Here is a 26,403-nt window from a genome sequence, read left to right on the forward strand (position 1 = left end):
GCAAGAAAATAAATTGCAGACTATGTCTAAGATTTCAGCTTTCAGATTTCAGCAGTTTAGTTTCCTGGCAGTGATTATACTTTACTCTCATAGTTGTAACAAACGTTATCAATGAAACAATAATAGGTAATAATAACAACCAGTGTCATCAGAACTTTTGAGAAATTCTACCTCTGAAAGTAGAATGGTCTGGAAGTTACAATTTCCCCGGTTGTTAACAGCCTGATTTCAAATCTCCTAGTAACCTCAAAATCTGGTCATGGAAGGATGGCCCAGCAGGTAAGAGCTCTCACTTCTCTTCCAAAAGACCAGTTTGGCTTTCAACATCCACAGTAGGTGGGCTCACAACCACCTGTAACTCCAAATTCAGGTGATCCAACACCCTCTCCTCTCTGGCAGGCACAACATTAGATTTTCTTTCTTTATACTACTTTGATATGTTCTGGGGGGAAGAGCAAGATCAAAACTGCTAATGGTCCCATACTGAGAAGATCCACTCAATACAACGCACTGATTCTTATTTCCTACTTCCATGATAGAGAACTGAATGTCTTGTTCATTTCTTCTTCTCATGCATTCCCTTCATGGAAGATCAGAAATTCTCCCTCAAGAGCTGCAAGCACCCACACAAGCAACATTTGTTGTTTTGATCCTTAAGATTTTTTAAACTGAGGCTTACCATATAAAAGCACATAGGCAGCTCATAACCACTTAAAACCCCAGTTCTAAAGGATCATCCTATAGTCTCCAAGAACACCTGAGCTCACATGCATATACCCAGACTCATACACATACATTTTTAAAAAAAGATTTTTGAGGGCTGGAGAGATGGCTCAGCAGTTAAGATCACTGACTGTTCTTCCAGAGGTCCTGAGTTCAATTCCCAGCAACCACATGGAGGCTCACAACCATCTATAATGGGATCCAATGCCATCTTCTGGTGTGTCTGACAGCTAAAATATACTCATATAAATAAAATAAATATTAAAAATGTTTGCTTATAATATTTTTGAAATATGACACACAATTGTTCACTAACACAAATTGTAACGACTGTTAAAGCTAATTAAGAGTATCAGAAGAGAGTGGTTGTTACATGGAGGTGCAGAGGGTAATTTGTAAATTGAAGAAAACATGGTGTGCAGATCTCCGCAGCACTGGTAAGTTTCCATTTGGATGCTGCTGTGTTCAATTTGTGAACTCATCAATTCTATACATCTACGCCCATAAAAACGTTACAAGAGAGGATAAAACTAGTTGTTAACTTCTTGCAGGACGACATTCTGCATCAAATTAAAGGACTCAAAGCAAAGCATTAAAGAACAGGCAAAATTAACTTTGAAAACTTCTGAAGACTATAGTGCATCTTCTATTTCCTCTCCAAAAAAATTATTGCTGAGCTAGGAGGGGCTAAAAACACAAACTTTGGAAGGTGATAAGAAGGTCCAGAGGATAGGGGTTGGGGATTTAGCTAAGTGGTAGAGCACTTGCCTAGCAAGCACAAGGCCCTGGGTTCGGTCCCCAGCTCCAAAAAAAAAAAAGGAAAAAAAAAAAAAGTCCAGAGGATACAAGAGCAGCACGCCCCACCAAGCCTGACGACCCAAGTGTGTTCCTCAGAACCCATATAGGAGCAGAAATGGGTACTCCTAAGTTGTTCAGACAGCATACATATGCCACATATGAAAATACATGTACTCACATTTCTTCTAAAAAATTAAAACTTTTAAAATCATCATTACTAACCCTGAGGGCAAACCAGCTGAGGCATATCCATGTTTTGGGTAGGGTTCATAGGTTGTGCTGATACAATGGCAGGATCAAGCGTCTGATTTTCAAAATCCAACATTGAATCCTACAAGTCAGAATATAACTGAATTACATCAAACAACATACATTTAAATTTACTATTAATGGTGCTTTACTAAAATATACCTACCTGTATGAAATTATAGGGCCCTTGCATTTGTGCCATAAGATCTTGTACTCGCTGTCTTCTCACAAGTGGATCTGATTGAGCCACTGGAGTCAGAGAGTGGGGCTCTGGTACTGAAGGAGATGCAGCCTGAGGTTGCTGCTGGAGTGAGTTTACCACCTAAAATAGAATAGAGAGAAAAGAAAACCTATTATTTTCATGGCTGTTTCCCAAACACTAAATATCTATTATGTGATATGTTTATTATAATTAATGTCTCAATAATAAAAAGACTAACCACCTATTTTTTCTTCAGGATAACTAGAAATCACTAAAATCAAAAATATTACCTCACAATGCAAAGAACTTTTACCTCAACTGTTTCAACTGCCCACTCATCCACTTGCTCCTTCTCACCACTGCTGAACTGTGTTTCCGCCATGAACTGCCTATTGACATACTAAAAAGAAAAGTCACTGTTTGGGATGTCTGTTGGAAAGGTAGATAGAAAGGTAGAGGCAGTACTAAACTTTTTAAAGAAATCGTACCTCTGTTGACTCAACCTCACTTTGCTCTGTGTATTCTTCCGTTGGTTCAGGTTCTAAAGTTTAAAAGGAAATATAGCAGAAAAGATTTATTTAGGTCAGGTTAACTGTAACAGTGGGAACCAGTTATATAAATCTACAGAATGTACAAAGAAACAAAGCAGGGAAACAGACAGACACACGCACACACACGCTCTTAGGTGAAAATATATTAATTAGGCTTGTCAATTTAACAAATGTACCTCTAACAGGAATGCTGGAGTAAGGAAGTTATGCAATTGAAAAGGAAAGACAGGTAGCAATTAAAAACCTGTTATACAAATAGAAGTTATGCATATATGTGTGTCTGTGTACCAGGCACACGCAATGTGTCCAGAGGCCGAAGAGGGTGAGAGCAAATACCCTTATAGCCATCCTGTGGGTCGCTTAGACTCAAACCCTGGTCCTCTGCAGGAGTAACCAGTGTTCTTAACCCCTTTTATGTTCACCTAACAACGAACTTAAAACTGCTCTTAAGAAAAAAGTCTGCAGCCAATCCAATGGTGGCACAAGCCTTTAATCCCAGCACCTGAGGCAGAAGCAGGAGTATCTCTGAGAGTTTGAGGCCAGCCTAGTCTTCAAAGTGAGTTCCAGGACTATTACAGAGAAACCTTATCTTGAAAACAAAAACAAAAAACAAAAAAAAAAAAACAAAAAAAAGAAAAAAAAGAAAATTCTGCCTGTAAATAATATACCCCCAAAAGTGAATGCTATTTAATGGTATCAAGTCTACTTAAACTCTAACTTTATCATTACATAGTCACATAATCAGAATATATTATTGATAAATTCATTTTTATAGTCAGTAACCTACATTTCTAAGTTTCTTTACTTTATTCCAGAAAGAATGAGTCACTGTACCTTTAACTATAGTTTCTATGGCAGGCATGATGAAAGTAGAAACCTTCTAGATTAGAGTAACTCACTCCGTAGACCAGACAGGCCACACACTCAGGAGCTCTATCTACCTGTGCCTCTTGTGTAGTGAAATTGTACAGCCATGTGCCACCATGCCCAACTTGATGCACACCTTTAAACGTAACTAACACTAGGTAGGCAGAGGCAGGCACATTTCTAGAGTTCCAAGCCAGAGGGAGCTAAATGCTAAGACCGTTAAAGGAATTAAACAAATACCAATAAGCTCTCCATCTATTAGTAAAAGTGGATTCCAGCAGTAATCAGTCTTCCCTTCTGGCTTCAGCATAGTAGCACTTGGAGGGCAGTACTAGTGCTTACCATGTGCCTTACTGAATACACCACTCACACCACTCACTTGGGAGTATAAAGTTTGCAGTAATTACCCCAAGTTAGATAGGTGGTCTTTTATGTTTTTACCTTAAGCAATCCAGTTCTGAACTCATACTTTATAAACTGCCACAAGGTTTTTGTATATCCAACTGTGCTCAATCTTATTCATCAACTTAATAATTATCATGAAAGTACTCAGGCGGTCTAGTCACACTCGTGTCTGTTTCATTCAGATTCTAAACATGAACTGCCAAAACTCTCTAACCAGTAAGTTTACAGTTCAAGCCATAGAGTTCTATACACACACTTAAAAAGGAAATTCTCCTTATCATACTATAAGTTGATATGGAGAGGAGTAAAACATGTCAGACAAAAATCCTTACAACTGCCCCTAACCCATACTCCTTATCCAACAATACTAAGTAGGTAAGAGAGTTACCAATTTACCTGTTATCAAGGCCTATAAGATATGTGATGGGTTCTGAATACTTCGGATTGCTGACTGTACCTTGCCACATTCAAAGGGAATTTAAATATATATATATGAATGAATGACAAAGAAAAAGGAAATTAAGACCAGACCCAAAGCTAATGCTCATAACCACCTAAATACTCACCAGCTTCAGCTACCTGGTCTTCCACTATAGGTGCTGAAGCTGCCTCTTCCTCCTCACACAATCCATTTTGATGATTGTGAGTGCTGTCAAAGTAGTTTGACTGAAAAACACGCTCGACAATTTCCTTTAGAGCTTTATCTAAAAAACAGAGATTACAATGTTACACTGACAATTTGATTTGAAAAAAAATTGAGTAAGAATTGGGGAAAAATAATATTCAACAAAAGCAGTAAGAAAAAGTAATCATTAGTAAAACAACCACACATACGAATATATAAAACAAATTACAACATGATAGGAGTGAAAAAGGAACCTACCTAAACTACTATACTAAGCAAGTAAGGAGCCAATGAGCGAAGACTATTTACTCAATAAAAACTCCTGTTGAACATACTGTGTTAGGCACGTGGTGGACACTGGAGAAATGGTTCAGGGAAAAAGAGCACTTGCTGCTCTTGCAGAAGGACTAAAGTTCAACATGGGTTGGCTCCCAAACATCTAAACCCAAGGGATCCAAGGGATCTGATACTCTCTTATGGTCTTCTCAGGTACCTGCACTCACATGTATATTCATATAGATACACATGCACGCACGCATGCACGCACACACAAATTAATTAGAAAGAATCAATCTCTCTTTCTCTCTGGATTTTAGGACAGTGTTTCTCTATGCGGCCCTGGCTTTACAACAATTCATTCTGTAGACCAGCCTGACCTCAAACAAAGATCTTCCTGCCTTTGACTCCCAAGTGCTGGGATTAAAGGTGCGCACCACCAGGGCTGGAAAGATGGCTCAGTGGTTAAGAGAGCACTGACTGCTCTTCCAGAGGTCCTGAGTTCAAATCCCAGCAACCACATGGTAGCTCACAACCATCTGTAATGGGATCCATGCCCTCTTCTGGTGTGTCTGAAGACATCCACAGTGTACTCACATACATGAAATAAATAAATCTTAAAAAAAAAAAGTACACACCACCATACCCATCTTAGAAATAATCTTTAAAAAATAATCAATTAAAACAATCTAAAAAGGCAATACATGTTCACTAATTTTTGTCTACCAGCAGGGGTATCAAGATAAAAAACTGACAAAAGGTTGGCCCAGAAACCGGGAAAGGGAATAACACTCGAAATGTAAATAAGAAATACTTAAGTTAATAAAAAAAGGTAATGAAAAAAAAAAAAAACTGACAAAAGTAGCAGACTGGACCTATTCAGGTTGAGACCTCCAAAATCTCTCTGGTGTAACTGCTGTGTAAGCTGACAGGAGGTAGATAAGAGGGAAGTAAGTAGGTGATAGTAGAAGAAAAGCCATCTACAAGTCTTGCCCCAAGAAGGTATCAAACACAAAAAGAAACAAAGAATGTTACTGAGGCATACCAAAAAAAGAATGAATAAAAATAAATGCAATTTGCTATTTAAATACTTCCAAAATGCCTTAAACAGAAAATGTATTTTAAAGATACCTAGCTATGAAATCAGAATTATCTGTGATACTCACAGGTTGTTCCACATACAGGCTTTTCTTTCCCTTCCAGCAAATCCCACAAGTGAATGGAGGCATGTTCATACTGCTCATTTAACCTTGTAATAACAAAGAAAACATTAACTACTGCCAATTACCAATTAGAGCAATACCTCTAAGATTCTGTTACCAGATACCATCATACCTTAAACTCATGTCCCGCTCGGGGTCTACTAGCTTGTAGAATTCATCCAACAATGACAACTCCTCTTCAGACAATATTGGCACTCCACTCAGCCCTTGCTTCAGATCCGTTCTCACATCATCATCTCCCAGCTTATCCAATACATACTGTAACTCAAGTACAGTTTTTAAGCGCTTCTGTTCTGCTTCTTCTCTCATAAGCTGCTCCCGACGTGCTGTCTTCTTTATTGTTTTCTGAATCTGTCAAAGAACATAAAACACAAGACAGGGTCCAACTTAAGTACATTCTATGCAAGAACAAGCCAAAGATCCACCACTTCCTCATTACTGCAAACAATCACTGATGATACTAGAAAGGAGTTCAGTACTTGAAAAATAATAAAATTCTGTCTTCATGAATGAAGAATACTGACAGAGAAAATGAGACCATGTAAGTTAGATGAAGGATTTCTTTTCCCCCAGTTCCCTTTGAAAGACTGAAAGGACAGCATCCAAGTCAAGTATTTCTCACCTTCTCTTTCATGTTAGCATCAGCTTAGGGATAGAGAAGGGTAAAGTCTTTTCAAGTCATGGCACTGTTTTCCTTCATCTTTCCCCACCATCTCAAGCTTAACTAACTAAAATGAACTGAAAAAAAAAAAAAAAAAACAAAATAGAGATATACATATAAAACCTAGAGTTTGGGAATTACAGAGTTGGCTCAGGGCTCAAGCTGGCAGCTCTTCTAGAGGACCCAGGTTCGATTCCCAACATCCATAGTATGTATTCCCAACACTACAACCATGTGTATATAATTCCAGTTCCAGGGCATCTGAGCCCTTTTCTGGTCTCCAAAGATATGCTCACATGTGGTACACAGACACAATGTAGGAAAAACACCCATGAAACAGAAATCTTTTACAAAATTTTAAAACTTAAAGAGAGGAATGAAGAAATAATGAACATTGTAATAAGATAATTTATATTGGCAGCAGCGGAGGTAAATGGTATTACAGCAATAAACGTATATAAACAGCTATGGTCTAATTTAGGATGGGCAAGTAAGCTTACAAGGTGAAAATGTCGTCTACTGAAATGGATGAGCTTTTCAATGTTGGGAGAAGCAGTTTAAATGAGGAAGGTCTTTCATAGGTAGCTGGAGGCAGAAAACAGGAAGAGAAGTAGGAATGTGAAAAAAAACAAAAACAAAAACACCTACCCAAAAGAAATAACTTCATGTGTTTGTGTGTGTGTACAGCATGTACAACACGTGTGAACACATGCACACACATAAATCTGGAGGCAGGAAGATCTCAGACATCCTTCCTGAGGTACCATACACCTCAGGTGCCCCAGAGATCTGCCTGTCTTCATCTCCCTACAGCCGAGATTATAAACAAGTGCCACACCTGGCTTAGACGTGGGTTCTTGGGATCTAACTCAGGTCCTCACTTTAACCAACTCAGCAAACTCCCTAGCCCTAAGGCTTCTTTTATACTAATAAGTTTGAGAGACATACCAGCTCAAATAGGAAAGGTATGATTAAGGGTAGATTAGAACTAGCCTAAGCTACTATTTTGATACAAAATAAAAAAGGTATCCACTTATTGTGAAAAATATATCAAAGGATCAGAGTAAATTAACTGCGTAACATCTTTTCTTTTAAAGATTTATTTATTATGCATATTCAGCATTCTGCCTGCATGTACACCTATATACCAGAAGAGGGCACCTGATCCCATTACAAATGGATGTGAGCCACCACGTGGTTGCTGGGAATTGAACTCAGGACCTCTGGAAGAGCAGACAATGCTCTTAACCGCTGAGCCATCTCCCCAGCCCTCAAGTAACATCTTTTTTTAAAAAAAAAAAAAATAAATAAACTATATTCATAAGCAAAGGAAGTGTGAAAGAGAAAGAACAGTTCATGAAGCTTAAAGTTCTGACCTAAACCAAGTATCTTCCACTTGGTTACTATGGTTTCTGTGTAACCCCATACCTGGTATTCCTGTTTTGGAAATTTAAAGACCTAAATTCAAGTGCTGAGAGGTAAAGTCTCTAGCCAATTACTTGGGTCCAAAGAGCACCACCTGATGAACTGGTAAACTTTGTTATGATACAGTTTGTGGAAGTAGGATCACACTCTTTCTTCTTCCCTCTTCTATCTTGTGAATACAGTTCTAGGGTCCTCACCAAATGCCAATGCCTTAGTCCTGAATTTCCAGTGTCTCAGAGAAATACATTTTTCTTCTTTACAGACTGCCCAATCTTTGATATTCTATTACAGAGGCATTGTGGCAGCCCCCATAGGCTCATCATATATTTGAATGCTTAGTTATCAAGGAATGGCACTATGTGTAAAGGATTAGAGCATATGGCCATACTGGAGTTAAGGTGGCCTCTGAGTGAGGCCCAGTTCTCTCTGTCCCTGTGGAGACAGATGTAGAACTTTTCCAGTATCACCATGCTCCCAGCCATGATAATTGACCAAACCCCTAAAACTTTAAGCAAGCCTCAATTAAATGCTGTCTTTGATGAGTTGCCTTAGTCCTGGTGCCTCAGCACAACAGAACAGTGACTAAGGCATAAAACAAACTAAAGCACTGGTTAAAAAAAAAAAAAAAATCAACTACCAAAATACACCTTCTATGCACAATTATAAGATGTGACAGTAAAACAAAGTGCTGGAAATATGTATCAAATACTCTTTTAAGCACAACTTTATAAAAGGAGGACTGACATTACTATTTTGTAGACTAGATGGCTCAGTGGTTAAGAGAGCACTGACTGCTCTTCCAGAGGTCCTGAGTTCAAATCTCAGCAACCACATGGTGGCTCACAACCATCTGTAATGAGATCTGATGTCCTCTTCCAGTGTGTCTAAAGACAGCGACAGTGCACTTATATAAATAAATGAATCTTTTATAGAGAAAAGAAAAAGAAAACTGAGGTGCTATGATGGCCTTGTCTCTTTTTATCCAATTATTTTTGTGTGAAAATTTAATACAGGAACAACAAACCTAGGTAACTTGGCCACCAAGGTTACGAAATTACTAAGTAACAGTCAATCGCTTAACCCAAGTTAATCTCATTCCTGAATCAGAGCTCTTAGTCTCCTAAAACCTGCTGGAATTGTCTCTCGTCCGTCATATAAAAAGGGTTTTTCACTGTACCAAATCAAAGCTAATCTAGTATTTCCCACATGTATTATTTTTTAATTAGCACACAAAATGACAGGTCTCCTTCTGGTATTTTATTTCACTCAGTCCTTTCCAAAAATAAAGTGTTTTCAGTTACACAGAACTGGCAAATTAGTAAGACATAATTTAATCCAATTTCTACACCTTGTAGAGAACTCAAAAGTAGTGAAGTGACTAGCCCCAAATAATAAAATTTCCCCTAACTTCATTTTTGATAGGCACACAGTATTTTGTACTTACATCCTGACTTAATGCCATGAAACTTCTCTGTAATTCCTTTGCAAACTCCAAATTATTTGTGACTTCCTGGTACTTAGATACGGCATCCTGAAATGACAAATCAGAGCACACTTTTATTAGAAACACAACCACAAAATATTGTTAAAATAGTGAGCACTGAGCCTTTGTTAAGACGTAACATCATTACCAGCTGGTCTTGATTGAGCCTTTCCCCTTTATTCATTCGCTCCTGGTAATCATCAAGTTTACCCTATATAAACAGAAAGAAAATAATTACATTTATCAGTTTAACCAGGCCAAATGAGAGAACCCAAAATAAATATTTAAAGTCTACTTCAAATTTTGCCTTAATTTTCAAATGTACTCCAGCTTAATATATTTATCTAGCTCAAGTTTAATAATAAACTTGAAACACTGACCACTGCTCAATCACAGACATCAAATCCTACTATGCAAGCCAACAAAAAATATTCTTATCCTTTAGAATACTCAAAAGCAGATACCATCTTAAGCAAGACATGAGTGAGGGTCACAGTATGGTTAAAATATTTTTCTACCCAATTGTACATAATGGACATTTATAAAGCTAAATATATGTGTTTCTATCCTTCAAAGAACTCATGTAAACAGATGGCATAAACCCTAATATCCTAATGAACTCACTAGTAAGTTTGTCCCATTTTACCATAAACACCATGAAGCTGCATGGTCACACTCCTCCACTGCTTCTATGCAATTGAGCAGGGTTCCAACAACCCTGTCAAATCATCCTTTTTTGGTAAAAATGAAAACTTAGTCAGGCATAGTGGCACATGCCTTTAATCCCAACACTTGGGGGACAGGTGATCTATGAGCCTGAGGCCAGCCTGGTGTACATACTGAGTTTTCGAACAGCCAGAGCTACATAAAGAGACCCTATCTGTAATTTTAAAGAAAAGAAAGAAAGCTAGCTAGCTAGCTAGCTAGCTAAAAACATTCCAGGTTTTTAACTATTAAAGATCACCATCACAAAAGATATTCAGACAATGAAACAGTGTCAGGAACTCAATCACTACTGTAAAGAACTAGAGGATAAAAAAAATAAACAAAAATCCAACTTAAAGAAAAAAAATATTTCAAATAATGATTTTTAATCGCCTACAGTTCCTGGACCACAAAGTTAAGAAACCGAGTAGAAAGCAAAGCCCAGGAAAAAGGCAGTAACACCATCAGAAACCAGGCAGGAACTCAGTACGGTTTAAGTCAAATTTTCTTTACAACAGAAATACTTCAGCTCATTCAACCCTTCTAACCACTTTAAAAGCTGCTAATAATAACAACAACAACAATACAGGAGGTAGCTAAATGAAGACAATCATTAGACTATTAAAAATGCTAGTTACATGCCCCTGGCCCATCCATCATTTTAGTTTGGGGGGTGGTGGCTTCATCCAGGGGCTTTTGCACATAGCAAATTCCACTCTAGCACTAAGTTATTTTAGCCTCAGACCCAGTTCATTCTCCTTTAAGTAAAAAACTAGGTTTGATTTGCTTTTAATTATAACTTAAAAGATATTTTTTGAATGTATCATCTCATTCTCTTAATTTAGAAATGTAGAAGATGGGGCTGGAGAGATGGCTTCAAGGTTAAGAGCATGGGCTGTTCTTCCAGAAGTTCAATTCCCAGCACCCACTTGGTGGCTCACAACCATCTGTAATGGGATCTGATGCCCTCTTCTGGTGTGCATGAAGACAGTTACAGAGTACTCATGTACATAAAATAATTTAAAAAAAAAAAAAAAAGAAATGTAGAAGATACTAAAATATCAGGCCCAATATATAATTAAAGTTCTGAACTGGGGATACTTGATTAGCTTATTTATATCTAATTTCTTCTTTTTCTACTATACATTTTTTTTCAGTGTTACTTGTATTTTGTGTATGTAGGGCTGTACTACCTGTATGTCGGTGCAGTGCCAGAGGCCAGGAGATGGCATCAATCCTTGGCACTAGAGTTAGGTTGTGTCTTTATGTGTCTTTATGTGTCCAATACTTGGAATTCAACTATTATCAACATGGATATAAATGCCCAAACCACATTAACTTGAGAAGCCAACATTTTTTAAAGAGAGAAGAAAGCTACAATAAGAAATGTATCCACTGTGAGAGAAGAGGTACATGAACTGTACAACAATCTCAAGAAACTTCATCAGAATTTCAAAAAGCAGACCAGTTCTTTGGTCACAAGTTCCTGAAAGGGGGGGAGAGGGGTGAGAATGTAAGGCAAATTAATCCACTGCCATAGGTTCTCTGTAGCTAGCACTCTAACACTCTCTACATTTACAAGCACCCCCCACCCCCGTTGTTCTATCAGCATATACAATACAGAATCACGGCTAAGACAGAACTATCTGTTACCAAGAAAAGACAAGCTGGAAACTCTGTTCACTATTACAGCACATCAAATGTCTACAAAGCAAAGACTCTGCCATTCTAAGTCAGCGAGGCCTGAAGTACAGCCATCAAACCAGCACCATCAGCTAGAGAAACTGTAAGAAATAAAAATACCACAGCACTATCCTAAACCTGCTAAACCAGAACTAAAACTGCTAAACTATGCCGGGGTCCAGAATCTTCGTTTTATCATGCTCTCTGTGATTCTTTGCACAGCTAAGTTTGAGGCACATATAGGTCAAACACACTAATCCCCTTGTAACAGTCCAGTAATACCTGGAACTTTAAATCTGAATCAAATTATGTTTTCCTGAATATGTGTTTTCATCACAAGGCAACTTAAACTTAGAAACAAGCTGCCTAAAGGTTCACCTATAAACAATTTAGAAAATGTGGTTCACTTTCTAGACCAACTTATAATTTAACCCACTAACTACTCTGTAAGAAAATAAATCCATTTATGATCCGAATACTTCTGTGATTTATATCAAACCAAGGAAGGAGGACCTGCTGAGTTCCCAATTCCTTCCTCTTTTCTTCTTCCCAACTACTCTAAGATAAGCAGCTCTGTTTTACACACATTCCATGTCATGGTTCCATTGCAGCCAAAGGAACACATACCCCAAACTAAGTCAAAATAAATCTTTCTTCCTTTCAGTTGATTTTTTTCTTCAGGTTTTTTGTTAATCATAGCCATGGAAAGCTAACTCACACTAATTACCACCTTTTACCGAAAAGTAGTGCTTCTGTTAAACCTTAGTAATAGTTAAAGTACCAGAAGTTAAAAGTGGTTTATGATTGAATTCAGTAATAAATGTGGAACAACTTGTACTAGACAAAAACCTTAACAGCAGTAGCTTGCCATGCAAGTCAAGTCAAATACTAAGTAGCCTTCAGTGGTAAGGGAAAAGACACAAGTACTTCACTAACCAACAGCAATCACCTTATCTTTAAAACAGACTAGAAACAAATGACACTACCTTAATGCTTTTACTCCCATTTTCACTTCCAATTCAAAGTTCAACTAGAAAGCTGATGCCCTCTTCTGCTGTCCATGAAGAAAAAGCACTCATACACACTTGGGTTTAAATTTCACAGTATAAAGTAAGTTAATGAATTTAGGAGAACTGGCTACACTAACAGGACAAATAAAACAAAACAAAAAGGCAAAGATTAAACAAATAAAAAGATTCTTCCCTGAAGCCAGAACATGCCATCTAAAATAGTGATAAAAACAAATAGTTTTTAAACGCAAACAGGTAAAATAGGAGCTATATTGGTAGCATAAAAAGATGAAACCCTAGGGGCTGGGGATTTAGCTCAGTGGTAGAGCGCTTACCTAGGGAAGCGCAAAGGCCCTGGGTTAGGTCCCAGCTCCGGAAAAAAAAAAAAAAAAAAAAGATGAAGCCTACCACATCCTTGCTGCCTTGAAATACCAATTGTGAAAGTCAAATTAAGGTTTCTTTTTCAACTACTACATATTCTGAAATGTATTAAATAAAGTTTTTCATTTATAGTACCATGAAGATAAAATTCAAACATTTCCCCAAATAACAAATCTATGAAGAGAAACCCTATAATAGAAGTGCAACTACATTCAGAAGTCAAGCTTGTTTTACAGAGAAATAACTACACCAAGTGCTATTCTGTCCCATTCTAACTCCAGTTTCTTCTTCCAAAAGCCAGCAATACTATGTGAAATTCAAATTTAAACTTAACTATCAGATAGCTACCTTACCAGCGAGACACTATTGACAATCATATTTCACCCATTTATAAACTAAAAACTAGCAGTAAAATAACTTGCCATAATATATCCCAGAAAAGTCATGTGTTATCTAAACATCCATCTTTTATGTCACCAAACTCCAGTTGTTAACTAGATTTACTTCAGCCTCTGCCTTTTTCCTTTTTCCAATCTGATGATGATGATGATGATGATGATGATGATGATGATGATGATCAGCAGTGTATCTTAAGCTTCCACCCTTCCCAAAGAGCTCTGTCATCACCTTCAAAGTCTCTTTACTGACATAGGCAAGATGGGTATCTATGACAGATGTGCTCCCAAACTTTACTATTACAGCCAACAAACCCCACTAAAGAACCATCTTTAATTATTTGATCTGTTTCTTCTAGTGTTTGCATGCATGTATGTATACGCACCATATGCACACCTGGTTCCCAGTGAGAGCAGAAGAGGGGCTCAGATACCCTGAACAGGTAGAAGAGGAGTTACAAATGGTTGTAAGCCACCATTTGTACACTGGAAATTGAAAACAGTTCCTCCGCAAGAGCAACACATGCTCTTAACGGCTGAACCATCCCAAAAGAAAACATATTCAATTATGCATTTAAAAAAAAATCAGGAGATGTGAGACTCCAAAAATAAAATTATCTAATTGCAACTAGTCCCAATAAAGACATCATCTGAAAAACTCTGGGAAAACCAGGTAACTTCCGTTCTTAAAATTAATGAAACCTAATCTGAGACAGATTATAAAAGTGAAGCCTTAAAAAAAGAAAGAGCACCTGGTTATTATACTTTCTGTACCCAAGCCAAATAAATCCAGTAATACTACAAATCCAGACAAGGAAAGGTAAAGATTTTTCTTTTCTCTCAACTTCCTGCATTCATTAGTGATATTTCAAATTATTGCCTCACTCCCCACACATCACCTAGAGAAATACTACTTTTGACTGTACGCAATAAACAACTACTTCCTATCACTCTCCACTGAGAATTAGTAGCTGTAAAATTCATAAAAGCAGCAAAAATTGTCAGTTTTTTCAGAGAATAGTGGAGAAAACACGTACAACTCAGAAGATCTGTAACAGTTCTCTTCAAATGCTGAAGGCCTGTTCGTGTAGCATTAGTCTGCCCTAAACAAAAAAGTATTAAGAGCGTAAGACGAAAGTATTTCTTGGTATTTATTAGATGTTATCTAGTCTCATTCCAATTTTTTTTCAAAGTTAATATACAAAAGTTTCATTTCACACTTTAAAAAGATAATCCTGCAAAACCTTTACTGTCCATGCAGGAATGGAAGCAATTGACCTTGATAAGAAAAAGAAGGGGAGCTCCAACACCATCTACTTAGAATCACATTCTTACAAAACCTGAAGCTTGGGGCCAGACAGATAGAGCTGAGTGTGCTTTTGCCTGGTATTTCAAAGGTCCTGAATTTGATCCTCAGTATACCACCTAAAAAAGTTAAAAGTTGAAAAAAATAACAATCACACAAATCTACACAACTGAAGAACACACATGCACAAATTCATATTCATTCTCTTCCCCTCCTTGAGTCATGTAAATTGGAGATTGAGCCTGCTTTTGGAGGCAGGGTTTCTCTGTGTAGCCCTGGCTGTCCCGGAACTCACTTGTATACCAGGCTGGCCTTGAACCTGCCTCTGCCTGGGACTAAGCCCAGCAAATTTTTAAATTTCTATGTTGGAATAAGAATAATACAGGGGCTGTAGAGATGGCTCAGAGGTTAAGAAGAGCACACTGACTACTATTCCAGAGACCCCGAGTTCAATTCCCAGCAACCACACGGTGGCTCACAAACATCTATAATGGGATCCAATACCCTCTTCTGGTATGTCTGAAAACAGTGACAGTGTACTGACATACAATTAAAAAAAAAAACAAGGAATGCATTGTCTAAAATGCATGGTTCTAATGGTTCTAATGGTTCACAATGGTTCTAATACCAGGAATTACCTTTGCCCACCATACTAAAAGTATTGACAAACCCTGCTTATGCTACCAGAATTGTCCTACTTGTGTGCCCACCTGAAAAATAAAAACTCAAGTTTACTTTAAAAAAAGAAAAAGGAAAAAAATCAACACAAGTAAGTTTTTTTTTTTTTTTTTTTTTTTTTCTCGGAGCTGGGGACCGAACCCAGGGCCTTGCGCTTCCTAGGCAAGCGCTCTACCACTGAGCTAAATCCCCAACCCCACAAGTAAGTTTTCTATTCATGGATTAGTCCACTTTAAGGATTGTTGGTGGTGCTACAAATATTTCTAGGTAATAATTTAGTCAGAGTATGAAATATTCCTCTTTAGTACATGTGTAAGGGAAGAACAGCAAAATGGTTTACTAGTGATCCTTACCTCCAATGAAATCACCAGTTTTAAAAACCCTCAAGGTAAAGAACCTACAGCAGTATGTAAAGGTCCCCAAACTGCAGACAAGTAACAAAGCTTAAGCAGACTTCTGTAGCAGACTGACCAAAATCACACTTTACCCTTTCCTCGGCGAGTACAACTTTTTTAAATGATTTATTTTTATTTTGTGTTCATTTGTGTTTTGCCTGAAATGTCTGTATGAGGTATCAAAGTCCCTGGAACTAGAGTTACAAACAGTTGTGAGCTACCATGTGGGTACTGGGAACTGAGCCTGGGTCCTCTGGAAGAACAGCCAGTGCTCTTAACCACTAATCTTAACTCTCCAGCCCAAGAAAACACGAATTCTTAATTCTACCCAGGAAAGTCTCCTATGTTTTTCTACACATACTCTATGTAATAAGAGTACTCGAATAGCTGGTGGGAGATTTGGGGCTGAATTTTGCTTCTGCTACTCCTCTTCCCTCCTTTACTGCACACCCATTGTTTATTGGGGGAACCAACATTACTAAGATGCCCAGGAGCCTATAATCTAAGACTCTAATCTGTTACTCAAATATTCCTGGTTTACAACATTTCAAGATGGAGACTGGCAAATACAGGCCTGGATCTGCCAAAAAAAAAAAAAAAAAAAAAAATCTGGGCATGTGATACATAGCTGTATCCCTAGCACTGGAAAGGCAAACACAGGAAGTACAAGAGTTCAAGGTCAACCTCCTACACTGCAAATCTGAGGCCAGCCCTTTGCAAAGGTATGGCAAAAAGGCTGAATCAGTAAAGGTACACGACATCAGATGACCAGAGTTCAGTCACCCTGAAAACTGTTCTCTGGCCTCCAAAAGTACGCTGTGGAATCCGTGCTCTAGAACACACACATATAAACTTAGTTTAAATTTTTTGAAGTTTCACTTAATTATAATAATGTCCTAATACCTGACATTGGTATGTTCACTGCCTAGAGACAGTTTACAAAACTCAGCAATGTAACCTTAGTAAATGTCTAACAAGGTGGGGTTTTTTGCACATTGAACTTTTCACCTTTTGGTTGTTTTTTTTTTGAGACAAGGCCTAAGTAGTCCTGACTGTTCTAGAGCTCACTATGTAAACCAGGCTGGCTGTGAACTCAGAGCTCCACCTACCTCTGGCTTAAAAATGCTGGGATTAGAGGAATATGCCAATACATCTAGCTGCATGGTAGATTTTTTTTTTTAAATTGGATAGTTTATGTATTTACATTTCAAATGTTATCCCCTTTCCCAGTTCCCCCCTCCCATCCCTGCATGTTGGATTTTTTTTTTCTCCCTGCCCCCTGCATGTTGGATTTTTAAATGAGTAACTAAGGACTAGAGAAATGGCTCAGCAGTTAAGAAAGCTTCCTACTCTTGCAGAAGACCCAGATTTGGTCCCAACACCAACAGTGATTCACAACCGTACTGCACTTACATATATACACCCAGGCATAAACAGTAAACTACATAAAGAATCTCAGCACAACTCCTGTTGGCTGTGCAGACTACCAAGACAGGCAACATCAAAATAAACAGCCCTCCTCAATAGTGCAGGCATTTAATTCCAGCACTTGGGAGGCAAAGGCAGGCAGATCTGTGAGGCCAACTTGGTCTACACATAGCAAGTTCCAGGACAGCCAGGGCAATACGGAAAAATCCTGCCTCAAAAGTAGGAGAGGGGCCATTAAAGGGGCTCGTCTGTTAAAGAGTACTTGTTGCTCTTGAGAAAGAGACAGTTCCATTCCCAGCACCTACAAGGCAGATCACAGCAGTCTGTAATTCCAGTTCCTAGCCGGCACTATACAAACATAGAACATATAAATATATTCAGGCAAACATTCATATACATAAATTTTAAAATGTTTTAAAGAATTTAAAGTAAAAGCATTTATTTCATTCTACAGGGTAATTAAGGTAAACAATTACACCTAGGCTAAACAATATTATAAATTCTGAAATGCCATTAGATCACCTTTTAAGATCTAGATTGGTTTATAAAAGCATTTCTATTTGCTTTTCTATAAAGTGAATTGGGACTAAATTCTAAGGTGGCTTTTAGATCTAAAGAATTTAAGGTTCTATAACAACATAGCCATAAAATTAAAAGTCAATCAGTCATGACAACTTTTACCAACAAATTTTTTTTACTAGATCTCTAAAAAGATGAGATGGTGTTGTCAACCTAGCCCAAAGTATAAACTTAGTTCAATTCTCAAGTTACTACATGGTGGCTCACAACCATCTGTAATGGGATCCGATGCCCTCTTCTGGTGTGTCTGAAGAGTGACAATATACTCATATACATAAAATAAGTCTTTTGCATAAAAAAGTTCCAAGACTGCCATGGTGGTTATACACAGAAACCCTGTCTTTAAAAAAAAAAAAAAAAAAGATTATGACAAATTCCCCATTCCCCACCCCAAAGACAGGGTCTTACTATACAGTTCTGATTCTCCTGGGATTTACTAAGCTTCTGCCTGCATGACAGAAGAGGGCATCAGATTCCATTACAGATGGTTGTGAGCCACCATATAGTTGCTGGGAATTGAACTCAGAACTTCTGGAAAAGCAACCAGTGCTCTTAATTACTAAGCCATCTCTCCATCCCCAACAAATTATATTCATAATCTGCATATAATACAAAATGTATTCTTATTCACACAAGTATCCTAAAGTAAAATCTATCATTTAACCCATCATAACAACACTCATGATTCTATTCTTGCCCCAAAAAAGGAGTTCATAACTTAACCTTTTTAAATATCATACACCATGGGGGTGAGGATTACACAAGAGAGCTGAGAACCAGTTACCTATCAGTGTTTTCCCTTGGAAACAAAGTAACTTTGTGTAGTGGCACTCCTTTTAAGCCAGCACTCAGAAGGCAGGAGGAGTGGGCTGTGAGCTCCAGACCAGGCTTGCCTACATAGTCAATTCCAGGATGACCAGAGCTACACAGAGACACTCAAAAAACAAAATACAACCTTGCTCTTAAATTAAGCATCATCATGGTTTTTTCTAAGACAAGAATATAAAACCAAGTAACTTTGGACTCTGCATTGGGAATGAATGGATCTTACAAAACTAATTAAGAAGCTAACTCACCCAAAACCTGAAATGTCAAAACAAAAAACAAAAAACAACAAAACCCTACATTAGCACAAGAGAAAACTTTATCTACTAAATAGTTTAAAGAATGAGTATTAAAACATGTAACACAAGCCCTGTACAACAGTTGCATCGAAAATTCTAAGAGACACACTGCAGGTCTAGAAAGGTTAGCCTATTTAATAAATAATATTACAAAGACATAAAGTGCATATCCTTTAGCAGTGGTTCTCAACTTCCCTAATGTTATAATCTTTTAATATATTCCTTATGCTGTAGTGACTCTCTCACAAAATTATTTGTGTTACTACTTCACTTAATAATTGTAATATAAATATCTGTATTTTCCAGTAGTCTTAGGTGACCCAACCTGCCCTCTAGTGAGGCTGTGACCTACAGGTTGAGAGCCACTGTTTTAGGGACTGGGTAAAAACATACATTTCTCAATCAGTTTGAGTTTCAGCTAAGCTTTTTTAAAACTAAGAGAACACTAGCCAACCTTTCACCTAGTAGAGTTGCCAGTCATTTTAAATGCCATCTATTAAAAACATCCTTTACATCAAAACTGATTAATCTTACGCTATAAAATGAGTATCTCTAAAAATTCAGACTTTTTCCAAATATCATTTTATATAGCCTAAAGTCCTGAGAACTGCTGAAAGAAAACTAGGTATTATTTAAACCCAGTATTATTTGTATTTTAATGGCTAAGACTTTAACATTTACATTTGATTTTCTATAGCCTAAAAGTCAAAAAACAACCAAGCCATTTATTAGGCAGAATTTCATATACTTCTGATGCAGGATATTGGATCACTCTATGACCCCCCACCAATGGGAAATGAATAAAAAAACTGTGTTCTTAAATGAAATACAATTGTATTGGGTCTCTACCTTACAGTGATACTACATTACCAGTAACTTTTGTTAGGATGCCTTCTTAGTCTAGCCAGCTGTAGTATGAATAGGTGATAGTCAAATGTGGCCATAGCACTGGAGTTTCTAAAGAACTATTAAAACTGATTCATTGAGTAAATCCTATTTAGGTACATTACAAATGCTCAGCCCTACTGAAAACATCTTATAGGGCAAACTATCCAGTAATAGAAAAATAAAAAACCAGATGTGCTCATATTAATACAAAATCCAGTGCCTTGAGTGAATCTCCAAAAGTAACTGTAGTTTTAACAGCCAGTAAGATACGGTATCAAGAGTCGAGTAAGGGAGCAGCTCAGCTTGTGCTTTATAACTTCATCTTTCCACTGTTCTTCAGCAACCAAAACACTGACAACAGAAATGATGTAAGACTTTTTATGTACATTTGTTTGTTACATCATCACAAGATACTACTATCTGAGTCAATCTCTATAACAGTAAGTTCATTTCTCCACCCCCAGTTTTTGGAACATGTTTCTCTGTATATTCCTAGCTGTCCTGAACTCTGTAAAACAGGCTGGCCTCACACTCGAGATCCACATGAGCGCTGGGACTAAAGGAATGTACCACTATGGCCCAGGTGATAATAACATTACTCTTACCTATAGTTAGCCAGTTACGGTGCAAGTCCCCATAGGGATAACCTAGATTTCTGTGTCTTGTTTTCAAAGATACTTAGGTACTTCAATCTGTCACCTCACAAATACAATGACTGCTACTCAATGTTATTCTTTAAAACATATTTGAAGATTTTGCAACCACTAACATATATACCTCAAATATTACATCATTAATGCTCATGTTGGTTCCTAGTCTAGAAGAAACTGAGTTCCCAGAAATTCCAAAAATTAAACCATTTGTAGCAACAGCCAAACTAACAATATTGCTTATTGCATTAGGAAAATTTAAAGATACCCAAGTTAAACTCAATTTCACACAGGGTACCAAACACAAAGCAAGTATCAGAAAATGCTGGCATGAAATTCCGTATATGAATGTAGCTTACAATGTTTTCACTATGTTAATACATTTTCCAATTAATAAGGAAATCTTATCAAAATAACTAAAGCTTGAAATCTTGTTAATGAATATTCTCAATTTCAAATAAAGTCCGGGAAATTATAGTAAAATGGCTACTCTTCAACAATGAGGCAGAAAAGTAACAAAAGTTAAAGTTTCAAACTCACCAAAAATGGAAAATCAGTAGACAAACTACCAAGATTTAAATATCCTGTTTTTTTTTTTCCCAACTTACTACTTATAGCTCAGATTTTTTAGCCAATAATCCTACCTCAATAATATCCTCTAACTAGCTAAACAAACTCCTCCACGGGAATTTTTCAAAATTGAAAACTATGCCCTAGAGAGCAGCAGGCATAAGTTATATTTTATTTAATGTAAAAGGGCAAGTTAGAATAACAGTACCAGGTATAATTGCCTCCGTTTTTACTCTACTACTTTTCTTATTCAGGGGAGAGATTTACTTCTACCTAGACTCTTCCTCTAAACAGTGTTGGTACACCGTCGTATACTAAACGCATAAAACAAAAAGCTGATTTAAGTAATCTAACAGTATGGCCCAGAATGGCTAAATATTAAAGCCAAAAATGGAGTGGGTGTGGCTCCACTTTTTTTGAGAGGGGGGGCTAGGCGGGGCTGCTGCCTGGTCTCTGCCCTCCCCCTCTGCTTTCGCTTTGTGCTCACAATGCAGCTCCTGTACAGCGCTTCCCTCTCCCGCAGCCGCCGCCATGTTAGACACTCCATGTGCCCAGAGCCTCAGAGGCAGTCTCCAGTCTAATCTAGATCCACCTCTGAAGGATCGATGATATCTCCCTGAGCTTTTAGAATGCTGAAGCAGTAAAAAAATAATAAATTAAAAGAAAGTCATTGCAAAAAGAAAAAAAATATAATAATCATTTTTAAAAAACTACCTCGTGACTAGGCTGGGCGTGAGGTTCCAAGCATCTAGACAATCGAAACAAAGGGAAAAACGTAGGGAGCCCATCAGAAGGGGGCGGGGGTACCCAGGTGAAGACCTGCTTAAATAGGACTTGACTCAACTGCAACCCTAGTTCAGACCTAGTTCACATCTTTTCTAGGGAAGAGGGGACTGAGCCATTCCACCAGCCTCCAGCCTAGGTAACAGAGGAAAACGCCACAGTTACAAGCCAAGGGCCGCTCAACTCCACAAGCAATCTGCTGGCCGGGCACACAGTTTCTTCCCCATGGCCTCCATCAGAAGTCGGGCCTTGGTTTTAGAGAATATGCAGCAATGGGCCCCACCACCCAGGCAAACCGGTCACAAGGCGGAAAGGGCCCGCACAGCCTGATGTGAGTAACCGCGGCCTAGAGGCAGCGCCGCGTTCGGGTCAGGTGACAGGCACCTCCCCGAGGCGCCCGTTTTCTGGGCAAGAAGCTCCATCCACCGCCGAGAAGGGAGTAGGGCTGGAGCCACAAGCCCTCCCTCTCCATTATCTCCTCGCACCTTTTTCTTCTCAAGGTTCCGAAGTTTCTTGTCGATTACGCCGAGAATCTGCTTCATGGCCTCGGTCTGGACCGCGCCGGTGCCGGTTGCCGGATGCTGAGAAGCCGGCGCAGCTGCCCCGGCCGCCGCCTCACTCCCGGAGGAACCGGACGGCGGCGGCGGTCCCGACGATTTGCTGCCGCTTCCGCTGTGGCTGGTGGCCGAGGGCATCTTTAGACCGAGAAGAGAGGAGAAAAGAGCGGGAGGGAAGGACAAGAGCAGCAAGTCAGGAGACGGACGGGGAGAGACGCGGGACAAAACGCGCAGCGGGCGGGAGGCTGCGCGCGCGCGATGGGGGGGAGGGGGCGGCGCGCGCCGCCGGCAGGAAGGGGCACGCGGGCACGCGCGCGACCCGCCAGCGGGGCGCCGGACAGACTGCCCCTCCCCCTTCCTGCCCGCCGCGGGGCACTGAGCTCGCGCCGGGGGCGGGGCCTGGCACGGCCGCCGCCAACCGCCAAGGCAACGGTCTCCATCGGGGCAAGTGGCACCCGTTGCCTTGCAAGAACGACAGGGACAGAGGTCAGGGCCAGGGGTAGAGAAGGGCACTGGGAGTGACCGGGGTGGGGGTGGGGGTGGGGAGGCCTTGAGCGAGTCCTTCTAGCCGTTCGGACCGCTCCGAAGGTAAAAAGGACACCCAGGTGCAGCGGCCTTCTTTCCCTTCGGCGCCTTGATCCGGGATGGCGCTCACCGTGCGCGCGCTGAGCCGTTGGACGTCTGGAGTGGGCAGCCGAGGGGGGCAAGGGTAGCGCTGCGTTGCGAACAGAAACGTGCGCTCCGTGGGCGCAGACCGCTTCGCCCTGTCCCCGCTGCACTGAGCTGCTCCTAGTGGGACAAGAGCCGGCGCGGGAGGGACTTGGCCAGCCTGCGCTCTGAAACGAGGGGGGCGGGGGGAATAGGGAGCGAGGGCCTTCAAGTCGTTGGGGCTGCCCGACGTAAATGCCTGTCGAAAAAGGTCACCGGACCGTGCCTCCCGTCCGGCCTTGTCCTCTGCCCCAGGTTCCTGCCCCTTTTGAAAATCTGGAAAGTACCCCACGGAGGCCGCTGCTGCAGACTCTTGAGTTTTGAGTGAAATCTAAACTGGGGTCCTTCAGGCGAAATCTCTTGACATCCAAACAGGGACAATAGGTGTCAAGCAGCAGGCTCAGGGGCTGAGGACTGCCCCTTGTAGAGCCCTTATTTGGAGGGAGTGGGGGTTGGAGGGGCAAAGGTTTCTGCAAGTAAGGGGTGCGTGGGGTGGGTGGTGCAATCCCAGCTTCTAGAATTCCTTCTATATGCAAAGCATGCAAACTCACCCTCAAAGGTCTAAGACAACTTGCCACATAACAATTATACAATAACCTAGGTATTATCTGTAGAATGTATGGAGAAGGAGCATCTTTAATGGCTTTTTGATGTCCTAAAATACTCCCACTTATGTTAAAAAACTGTCTTCACCTACCCTGAGATAAGTAACTCTGAGATAAGTAACCAGTAGGCCCTATCATGAATTACTTATCTTTCCCCAATGTGTTTTAAATTTTACCCAAAACTTTAAAGACTGCATTGGGGGGGGGGCTTTTATCCAAGAGAATTATTTCGGGGGGGGGATCAAAGTGAGGTGGACAACGAGTAAAAAAAAGGAATGAGTGCTCTAGAGAAAGGTACTAAAAGGAATATGATCCGTGGAAAATTCAGCAACATGATGTATGAGAACAATAAATGACCAACTTATAATTTAAATTCCATGAAAAGGAAATTTAGAAGAGGATTCTATCAAAGTCACTGCTCCCTGGGTATTAAAATGAATAATACTGGCTGGCACCAGTATATCCTGAGGGAGCCTGGAGAAACAGCAGCACCCTGTGGCCTTGAGATATTCCCGTTAACCATAAAGTCTGTAATCTGTGCTTTTAAATATTTATCGAGCACCTTATGGCATACTAGGAAATCTTCAGTGCTAGAGATGATGAACAAAACATTTTTTTTCATGGAGTTTGTATCGGGCGGTGAACACAAAAATAACAAGGAAACCAAAGGAAGAAAAAAAAGGTGGTCAGTGAAAGCCTTCCTGGGTACTTTATAGTCTGGAGGAAGCAAAGAAAGCTTGGGGGTGCGGGGGTGGGGAAGTTAGGGGTGGGAGACGGTAAAAAGAACACCAGTGAGCAGGATCCGTGGCTTGGTTGCTCCTGCCTTTAGTCCAAGCACAGAGAGGCAGAGACAGGCAGACCTCTTAGCATAAGACTAGCCCAGTCTACATATTAAATTCCAGACTGAGCAAGAGTGACCTGTCAATCTTAATGGGTTTCACAGTGGCTAGAACAAGCAGTAAGAAAGCCATAAAGGGGCCTGGCTTCAATATTTGCTGAGTGACATGGCTAATGTTCATTTCATCAAATGTGTTTTAAATCACTTACATCCTAGCACTGGGGAGGCAGAAGCAGGTGGGTCTCTAAGTCTTAGGCCAGCATGGTCTACACAGTGGGTTCCAGGACAGTTAGGGCTATTACACAGGAGAAATCATGTCTGGAAAAGCCAAAAAGTAAATAATTTTTAAAAACCACCCTTACTGCTATATAAAGAATTGTCAAGAAGTATGTACTGGAGATGAGAGGCTAAAGTAAAACCAAAAGCCAAGAGACCAAGGAATGGACTGTTGAAATCAACCAGCCTAGAGTACTATAGCTCAAACCAGGAATACGTGGTGAAGTGAGTTGGACTCACTGTACATTGTAACTGTAGAGCAGTGACAATGGTAACCAGGGTCAGATTTCCTAGCCAGCTGTGTGTCAGCTGAGAAGAGTAAAAGTTGACCTAAGAATTAAGTAAACTATTTAGCACTATGATAAAAAATATTCTGTCTAGAGAGGATTATGATCCTTGTAGCTACTTGTAACTCCAAATATAAACCAACCAATGTCATATCACTATCTTACCTCCAAGCCAAACCTATTGAAATTTGCATTTTAATCAAATGTTGAGAATTTTGGAAAGTTTTGACAAATTGTTTGATTGAGCACAACTTGACCAATGTCTTTGAGAGCAGACATTAAGCGCTCCAGTAGACAGCTTCTCCACAGACCTAAAAGATCAGAAGCCTCTGGCATAGAACCCTACAGTCTGTTGTAACATGCTCTGTGGATAATTCTGATGGATGCCAAAGTGTGAGAACCGGGGCCAGCAAGATGTCTCCATAGGCAGAGGAGTGGCCTCCATCTGATTTTTGTTTTATGGGTTAGGTATATGAATGGAATGCATGTCTGTATAGGTGATGTGTAGCCAAGCGTGTAGAGGCCAGAGCAGGACCATTGTCTTCTTTATTCTGTGCCTTCTCGCCTGTGACAGCATCTCTCCCTGTAAGGGAAACTCACTATTTTGACTAGATTGGTGGCCAGAGAACTCTGGATCCTCCTGACTTTTACCGCAATGTTGGGGTGACAGACACAGCCATGCTCGACTTTTTACATGGGTCCTTATACTTACAGAATAAATGTTAATACTCATTAAGCTATCTCTCAGATCCATTTGTTTTCATAAAGATGTATTGAAATATATCTGCCTCCATGTATTTTCTATGGTGACTTTTAAGCCACAGCAAATCCGAGTTAAGTCACTGTGACACAGAGTATACAACATCTAAAATTCAAGCCAGTAAGATGGTTCAGTAAGAAAAGCACTTGCACCAAACTTGACAACCCAAGTTTGACCTCCAAGAACCACATGTAGAAAGTGAAAATGGACTCCAAGTTGATGTCTGACCTTAAATATGCTTTTGGTGGAATGTGCATGCCCACAAATGCACACCCAGCAAAAGTCACACATCTAAAACATATCTGTAAC

General features: G+C 39.6%; 1 protein-coding gene and 1 long non-coding RNA gene across 2 annotated transcripts in view; both read right to left on the reverse strand.

The window, feature by feature from the left end:
- Caprin1 (cell cycle associated protein 1) overlaps positions 1-23,447 on the reverse strand; it is a 31,676-nt gene extending 8,229 nt beyond the window's left edge. Inside the window, exons 1-11 of the mRNA XM_032903815.1 lie at positions 23,276-23,447; positions 22,549-22,758; positions 9,637-9,699; positions 9,450-9,536; positions 6,032-6,270; positions 5,863-5,945; positions 4,362-4,499; positions 2,461-2,513; positions 2,286-2,372; positions 1,937-2,092; positions 1,744-1,852 (exon numbers count right to left, since the gene is read on the reverse strand). Coding sequence (XP_032759706.1) covers positions 1,744-1,852; positions 1,937-2,092; positions 2,286-2,372; positions 2,461-2,513; positions 4,362-4,499; positions 5,863-5,945; positions 6,032-6,270; positions 9,450-9,536; positions 9,637-9,699; positions 22,549-22,758 — 1,225 coding nt within the window. The 5' untranslated portion in view covers positions 23,276-23,447. The remainder of the gene's footprint in view (positions 1-1,743; positions 1,853-1,936; positions 2,093-2,285; positions 2,373-2,460; positions 2,514-4,361; positions 4,500-5,862; positions 5,946-6,031; positions 6,271-9,449; positions 9,537-9,636; positions 9,700-22,548; positions 22,759-23,275) is intronic.
- On the reverse strand, positions 12,148-15,312 carry LOC116901691. The gene is made up of 4 exons (XR_004388010.1): positions 14,462-15,312; positions 12,720-12,725; positions 12,284-12,286; positions 12,148-12,158 (listed from the first exon to the last, which is right to left on the reverse strand). It is a non-coding gene; the product is annotated as an uncharacterized LOC116901691 (long non-coding RNA).
- Positions 23,448-26,403: the final 2,956 nt, after the last annotated feature.

This window comes from Rattus rattus, chromosome 5 (assembly GCF_011064425.1).
Source record: "Rattus rattus isolate New Zealand chromosome 5, Rrattus_CSIRO_v1, whole genome shotgun sequence".
Taxonomy (NCBI): domain Eukaryota; kingdom Metazoa; phylum Chordata; class Mammalia; order Rodentia; family Muridae; genus Rattus; species Rattus rattus.